This window comes from Ruditapes philippinarum, unplaced genomic scaffold (assembly GCF_026571515.1).
Source record: "Ruditapes philippinarum isolate M1 unplaced genomic scaffold, ASM2657151v2 ctg2925_1_1_1_1, whole genome shotgun sequence".
In the NCBI taxonomy this organism is placed as follows: Eukaryota; Metazoa; Mollusca; class Bivalvia; order Venerida; family Veneridae; genus Ruditapes; species Ruditapes philippinarum.
The window spans coordinates 78625-87149 of NW_026858332.1; the positions used below are offsets into that span (position 1 = coordinate 78625).

The following is an 8525-nucleotide window of genomic DNA, read 5'->3' on the forward strand; positions in this document are numbered from 1 at the left end:
TGCATATAGGGAAAATCAATGACCCCCTGGGGCGGGGCCAATTTTGACCCCAGGGCTTTTATTTGAACAAACTTGGTAGACATCCATTAGAACATATTAAATGCCAAATATCTAAGCTCTAGCTCTTTGGGTTTTTTTAGAAGAAGATTTTTTTAAGTTTTTACTGTATGCATATAAGGAAAATCAATTACCCCCTGGGGCCGGGCCAATTTTGACCCCAGGGCTTTTATTTGAACAATCTTGGTAGACACTCATTAGAAGATGTTTCATGCTTAATATCTTAGGTCTAGCTCTTTGGGTTCTTTAAAAGAAGATTTTTTTAAGTTTTTAGTATATGCATATAGGGAAAATCAATGACCCCCAGGGGCGGGGCCAATTTTGACCCCAGGGCTTTTATTTGAACAAACTTGGTAGACATCCATTAGAACATGTTTCATGCCAAATATCTAAGCTCTAGCTCTTTTGGTTTTTTAGAAGAAGATTTTTTAAGTTTTTACTATATGCATATAGGGAAAATCAATGACCCCCTGGGACGGGGCCAATTTTGACCCCAGGGCTTTTATTTGAATAATCTTGTTAGACAATCATTAGAAGATGTTTCATGCTTAATATCTTAGCTCTAGCTCTTTGGGTTCTTTAAAAGAAGATTTTTTTAAGTTTTTACTATATGCATATAGGGAAAATCAATGACCCCCTGGGGCGGGGCCAATTTTGACCCCAGGGCTTTTATTTGAACAATCTTGGTAGACACCGATTAGAAGATGTTTCATGCTAAATATCTTAGTTCTAGCTCTTTGGGTTCTTTAAAAGAAATTTTTTTAAGTTTTTAGTATATGCATATAGGGAAAATCAATGACCCCCAGGGGCTGGGCCAATTTTGACCCCAGGGCTTTTATTTGAACAAACTTGGTAGACATCCATTAGAACATATTAAATGCCAAATATCTAAGCTCTAGCTCTTTGGGTTTTTTTAGAAGAAGATTTTTTTAAGTTTTTACTGTATGCATATAAGGAAAATCAATTACCCCCTGGGGCCGGGCCAATTTTGACCCCAGGGCTTTTATTTGAACAATCTTGGTAGACACTCATTAGAAGATGTTTCATGCTTAATATCTTAGGTCTAGCTCTTTGGGTTCTTTAAAAGAAGATTTTTTTAAGTTTTTAGTATATGCATATAGGGAAAATCAATGACCCCCAGGGGCGGGGCCAATTTTGACCCCAGGGCTTTTATTTGAACAAACTTGGTAGACATCCATTAGAACATGTTTCATGCCAAATATCTAAGCTCTAGCTCTTTTGGTTTTTTAGAAGAAGATTTTTTAAGTTTTTACTATATGCATATAGGGAAAATCAATGACCCCCTGGGACGGGGCCAATTTTGACCCCAGGGCTTTTATTTGAATAATCTTGTTAGACAATCATTAGAAGATGTTTCATGCTTAATATCTTAGCTCTAGCTCTTTGGGTTCTTTAAAAGAAGATTTTTTTAAGTTTTTACTATATGCATATAGGGAAAATCAATGACCCCCTGGGGCGGGGCCAATTTTGACCCCAGGGCTTTTATTTGAACAATCTTGGTAGACACCGATTAGAAGATGTTTCATGCTAAATATCTTAGTTCTAGCTCTTTGGGTTCTTTAAAAGAATTTTTTTTAAGTTTTTAGTATATGCATATAGGGAAAATCAATGACCCCCAGGGGCTGGGCCAATTTTGACCCCAGGGCTTTTATTTGAACAAACTTGGTAGACATCCATTAGAACATGGTTCATGCCAAATATCTAAGCTCTAGCTCTTTTGGTTTTTTAGAAGAAGATTTTTTAAGTTTTTACTATATGCATATAGGGAAAATCAATGACCCCCTGGGACGGGGCCAATTTTGACCCCAGGGCTTTTATTTGAATAATCTTGGTAGACAATCATTAGAAGATGTTTCATGCTTAATATCTTAGCTCTAGCTCTTTGGGTTCTTTAAAAGAAGATTTTTTTAAGTTTTTACTATATGCATATAGGGAAAATCAATGACCCCCTGGGGCGGGGCCAATTTTGACCCCAGGGATTTTATTTGAACAATCTTGGTAGACACTCACTAGAAGATGTTTCATGCCAAATATCTAAGCTCTAGCTCTTTTGGTTTTCTAGAAGAAGATGTTTAAAGTTTTTTCTTTTGGTTGCCATGGCAACCAGAGTTCTGCATGGAATGGAATTCTTTGAACAACTTTGTTAAGGCTTCACACAAGGAACATCCCTGTGAAGTTTCATTATGATCTGCCTTATGGTTTCAGAGGAGATGTCGTTTGAAAAGTGTGAACGGACAACGTACGACGGACGACGGACGACGTACGACGGACGAAGAGTTATCCTAATAGCTCACCCTGAGCATATGCTCAGGTGAGCTAATAAGAAATGCAGTGTATCAGTTCTTATGCACTGCACTTCTTTTTAATGAGATCTATCATCCTATGAAGTTTCAAGTCCATAACTTTTATACTTTCGGAGAAATGGCCTGGACAAAAATTAAGTATGAAAATTAACAAAGGGCCATAACTCAAAAATTAAGAAATGCAGAGTACCGTTTCTTGTGCACTGCACTTCTTAATAATGAGATCTATCATCCTATGAAGTTTCAAGTCCATAGCTTTTATACTTAAGGAGAAATGGCCCGGACAAAATTAAAGTATGAAAATAAACAAAGGGCAATAACTCAAAAAATAAGAAATGCAGAGTACCAGTTCTTGTGCACTGCACTTCTTCTTAATGAGACCTATCATCCTATGAAGTTTCCAGTCCATGGCTTTTATACATTAGGAGAAATGGCCCGGACAAAAATAAAGTATGAAAATTAACAAAGGGCAATAACTCAAAAATTAGGAAGTGCAGGGTACTGGTTCTTATGCACTGCATTTCTTCTTAATGAGATCTATCATCCTATGAAGTTTAAAGCCCATAGCTTTTTTAGTTGAAGAGAAATGGCCCGGACAAAATTAAAGTATGAAAATTAACAAAGGGCAATAACTCAAAAAATAAGAACTGCAGAGTACCGGTTCTTGTGCACTGCACTTCGGGTTATTGAAAGAAGCATGAATACCAAGTTTGAAGTCAATCAGACTTATAGTGACTGAGTTATGCTCCGGACAAGCTTTAGGGGACGCCGACAACGACGCCGCCGCCGACACCGCCGACAAAAGTAACCCCTATATGTCACCTTTTCAAGGCGACACAAAAATTACCTTTGAAGTATTCGTAGCAGTCGTCTACTTTTTATTGGATATTCTTCACTTAGCTTCTCAAAAGCTGGATGTGTTCCTTTATCAACAAGGGCAGCATACGCAGCATGGTTTTCTGGTAATCGTAAAACTGAACGCCAAATAAACATCCTGGTAAAGGAAAGGAAAGATAAGAGTGAACTAAGGCATTAACTAAGTTCAAAGCATTACTGATCGTTATAATGAAACTAGTTTGCAAAACCTTGAGATAATGACTGAAAACAATGGTCATTTAATAAGCTAATGTCTTAAATTATGACATAAGACTAAATCATAAGAAAACTTTGCAAGGCTTACTTTATTGCAAAATATATGTCAAAAATTAAACATTTAAATGCTAGGTGCAATTATTTTCTTATGTCATCATTATAGAGTAAGCCCTGCCTGTACAATATGGACTCTCTTGGATATTCAGATTCAGTATTTTGTCACTGAAATCACCTGGATTACTAACAGACTATTCAAAATTTCAAGTCAGGGATAGATTGTTATACAATTTCACTACAATGAAGCATATATTACCTGTATTTGGCAGGATATTCATAGTATCCTTTCAATATAGCCTGTAACCTGTCCATGTTAAGTCCCTCAGGTAACTCTGTCTGCAAAATGAATGAAAAAAAAATTACATAATTAAATTTTTTTACTCATTTATCATTTTTTGGGGGTTGGGTTCTTTTCTAAGTAACTTGAACACTGTAAAATTTATTGTCCAACAGAAGAGATGGTGGAAATCATAAGATGCACTTCAATTTGCACTATTTCAACATACAGCTGGGGATATAATTAATTACCTTTGTCAAACTAGCTTGGCAAGTTCATTTTTCTCATAAAACAAATAAAAATTTAAAACCACTAGATACATAGGGAAAATAGTTCAAAGTCACAACTATGGAGACCCATATAAACTTCAAAATCATTGACAACTATAGAAATAAGCATTCAAATTATATCATCCAATTCTCAAAAAAAAAGACAAAAATAATTGTTAATCAACTTACTAAATTGCTTCATAAGTCATTCATACAGATACTTTTTTAATCATACGAGATATGTTTTGTAAGAAAAATTTCTGTTTATAATGTAAGAAAAAAATTCTATTTGACAAGACAGAATTATTAAAATTCCACTTACTTCACAAGTGTCATCCTCCTGCAACCTTCGTCTGTTTTCTTTTCCTCTGGCTGGGGCAGATAGTGGGCGTCGACCTTTTTTTGAGCCCTTACTTGACACAGATGAGTATGATTTATCAACGGAGGCTGCATCAGACATTTTGTTGTTAGTGACAACTTTAACCAGTGGGGCAGGTGGCTGAAAATGTAAATTGAAGTAAGTAGAAAATTAAAGTTGAAAATCAAATTGCCATCACTATATTCTGTATTAAATAGATATAAGTCACAAAAAAATTCCCTACTTACTTTGCCAAGTTCTGAGGTACATTGATAACTTTAAAGAGAACCTATGCTCAAATATGATATTTGAAAATATTGATAATTGCTACACGGTCTTTTTGTAAATATAAAAATAAACATTTTTGACTTTAGTTTACACACAAGTAGATGATGCAGGATAATTAAGCCAAATTCAAGCCAGGAACCTGTCCACATGATGGCTGGAAAAAGTCCTAAAAGGGCTACAACTTCTTCATATAGGTGTATCAACAGTATCTGTCTTACAGGTGTTCTTTAACGTACCTTGTTGATTTCCGCACTCAATGTCTGGAGGTTATATATTCCCATGGTTCCGTCTTCATTCACTGTGACAACATAACGACCATTTGGACTCACAGAAATGTTGTTAATCTTGTTCGATATTTCTCCCATGTCAAACAACAGTTTACAAGAATGAATGTTGATAAATCTTGCGATGCCATCTTGACACAAAACGCCTAAAATCTGAATAATCGAATACAAAATATTATTACATATCTTAGAGAGAAATATGGTACCTTAAATAAACCAACACAGGATATGCCAAAAAAAAAGAAATAAATAAAAGGAAAGGATACCCCCCTTCATTTTTTCCAGGTTTAAAATAAAAAACCAAACGGGGAGGAAGGGGCCCATTTTTAAAAGGGTTCACAAATTTAAAATTTAAATCCTTGAAAACCCCTTTTTTACATTTAAAAAATCTGAGTCAATGACATTTGGGGCAAAGAATCTTGCACAAAAAATATTAACTATAATATCTGTAAGCGTACGAAAAGATAACAATTTAGGTCAAAGAAGCAAATTACGAGAATCATAGAAACAAACCTGACTTGCACCACCATCAAAGTTTTCGGGTAAAAAGAAGACTTGTTTCACTGATGTCACTTTTTCTGGCATTTCAACAATCCTCAGTAACTTTCTAGTATCTAATGCCCATAGATGTATAAATCTAGATCTACCCCCTGCTGCCAATATTCTACCATCTCTGAAATACCAATAAATGTAAAAATTAGTTGACAATTCTTCTTTTAATAAAAACATGATAACACATTTGCGTATAAAACATTTATGAAGGGTGGGGTTTTTGTTGTTGGTTTTTAATGTTCATGTTTTTTTTTGTTTAATGATGACCTTTTGAAGAAGGATGTTTTACATATGATATAATACACATCTACCTCAATAACTACATATATAAAGCTGCAGACAGATAAGCAAGGAATCAATTCTTTAGTGCAGTGGTATAAAATGCTCCATATATTTGTATTTTGAACGCCGGATGAAATTTAAAATTTTAAAAGGACAGGATGGAAAATTTTTTTTAAAAATACATTTTCACCAAATTTTGTTTTCAAAAATTTAAAAATTTTTAAAAACATGTAAAAAGTGGGAAACCCCTTTTAAAAAATTTTAATCCCGTATAAAAAAAGGGAGATGCCTTTAACTTGTGTAAAGTTTTTTTGAAACTTTAAAAACTTTTCTTATGAGTAAAATGTTGAGTGTACAAATAAAGTGGAAAAAACCCCACGAGGAATTAAATTTCCCAGGAAAAAAATCTATAATCTGTCAAAAATAAAGCAAATTTTTTGTTTTAACATAAAAAAATTTTTTAACTTAAAAAGGAAAATTATTTAAAGGGAAAAAGTCAAAAATTTTTTTTGTTTTCCCAAAATTAAAAAGTTTAACATTATTTGATAAAAAGATGTATTTAAAACAAAACCTTGTGGGGGCAAAAAACTTTTTTAGTGTGGTTTACTTTCCAGGTGGTGTAGGTAGCTGGAACTTACAGGTGAGAGTGTCCGATTCCCACGCAAATATTGTATCGTCTCGGAATCCAGTGATTATTGTATTACTCAAAGGCAGGAAAAAAACCTGTACAAATATTCAAAATAATGGGTTAACTTTTACTGTGCATTGTGTAAATAAATTACCTGTACAATATTTGAAATACATTATTATCCTGTATTGATGAGCCTTCCTTTACTACCATCTACACATTAAGGTTGTTCATCCCTGGAAGTTTAAGCAAAATCTGCCATCTGGTTTAAGAGGAGTTGCGTTCACAAAATTTCTACATAGTATATAGAGAAAAAATCAACAAAGGGCCATAATTCTGTTAAATTTGGTCGCAGCAAAAATTCCTTCCTTTACTACCATCTACACATTAAGGTTGTTCATCCCTGGAAGTTTAAGCAAAATCTGCCATCAGGTTTAAGAGGAGTTGCGTTCACAAAATTTCTACATAGTATATAGAGAAAAAAATCAACAAAGGGCCATAATTCTGTTAAATTTGGTCGCAGCAAAAATTCCTTCCTTTACTACCATCTACACATTAAGGTTGTTCATCCCTGGAAGTTTAAGCAAAATCTGCCATCCGGTTTAAGAGGAGTTGCGTTCACAAAATATCTACATAGTACATAGTGAAAAAACCAACAAAGGGCCATAATTCTGTTAAATTTGGTCACAGCAAAAATTCCTTCCTTTACTACCATCTACACATTAAGGTTGTTCATCCCTGGAAGTTTAAGCAAAAATCTGCCAATCCGGTTTAAGAGGAGTTGCGTTCACAAAATTTCTACATAGTATATAGTAAAAAAATCAAACAAAGGGCCATAATTCTGTTAAATTTGGTCGCAGCAAAAATTCCTTCCTTTACTACCATCTACACATTAAGGTTGTTCATCCCTGTAAGTTTAAGCAAAATCTGCCATCCGGTTTAAGAGGAGTTGCGTTCACAAGATTTCGGGACGTACGGACAGACGTACGGATGGACACTCGGACGGACAAGTGCAACGCTATATGCTCCCACTCTGTGGCGGCATAAAAATTATGGACCACTAAGAGCATGTAAGTGTATTTAAGCTGGTATTTTCTCAAATAAGAACAAAGTAGAAATAATAGACAAATATTCTTAAAACATCAATTTTTTTTAACAATCAATCATACCTGCACTATTCCAACATCTTCTTTGATTGACAGTTTTCTTTTCCTCTGGAATGTGTCCAGATCCCATAACTGTGCAGTATCTGAGGACGTAGTGAGGGCATATCTACCTGATGCGTGCACTGATATACTGTGTATAGCAGACTCATGACCCTTCATCCACGCAACCATCTCTCTTGTATCTTTAAATATAGGGGTTTTTTTTAAATATAGGGATAACTACATTTTCAGGTTATCACCTTAACAACATACAAAATATATTAGCTTTCGGTATTTATTTTCTTACCATAATTAATATCATTTATTTGTCACGAAAGAATCACATTTAGGTTGCAGTGCGCTATCACAGACCGTAATGCTTGACTCTTAAGAAGCAGTATAAAAGAAAAGATAAAAAGATAACATCCAGTTACTATACTACATATAAAATATATACCAGTATTGTTTGGTGTTGTGAAAAATAATATATTACCTGTGTCAAAGCATTTCAGTGAGTAATCTGAAAGTCCTATCAGAAATTCTGACTTTTTCCTCAAACAGAATCCAATAGCTGTACAAGGGGACCCACATTTCTGAACAAGAGAAAACCTGAAAATACAAAATGTAAATTAATTTGAATATAAAGAAATGAAATTCAGGGACATTTTGTTAGAATGTACATGTAATATTAAACTATAAACAGGCAACTTAATATATTTTAACTTCGCAGGCATTTCCTTAACTGCAGATGCATAATTTTAAATTTCAAAATTACAAAAAAAAAACTTGATAAGCCTAAAATTCCTGTTATCTTACAATGTATATTTACGTGTAATTAGATGAATTAAAAGGTCAAATAAATACCTGTTTTTTGACAAATCAAACATAAAGATGTTTCCCTGGTGATCGCCA

At 34.1% G+C, this 8525-nt stretch overlaps 1 protein-coding gene across 1 annotated transcript in view; it reads right to left on the minus strand.

The window, feature by feature from the left end:
* Positions 1–8525, minus strand: part of LOC132752850 (TBC1 domain family member 31-like) — a gene marked incomplete at its 5' end in the record, with an annotated part of 28813 nt that extends 20288 nt beyond the window's left edge. The window contains 9 exon segments of the mRNA XM_060743237.1: positions 3229–3375; positions 3787–3866; positions 4399–4575; positions 4959–5159; positions 5520–5679; positions 6412–6563; positions 7638–7816; positions 8107–8222; positions 8478–8525. Coding sequence (XP_060599220.1) covers positions 3229–3375; positions 3787–3866; positions 4399–4575; positions 4959–5159; positions 5520–5679; positions 6412–6563; positions 7638–7816; positions 8107–8222; positions 8478–8525 — 1260 coding nt within the window.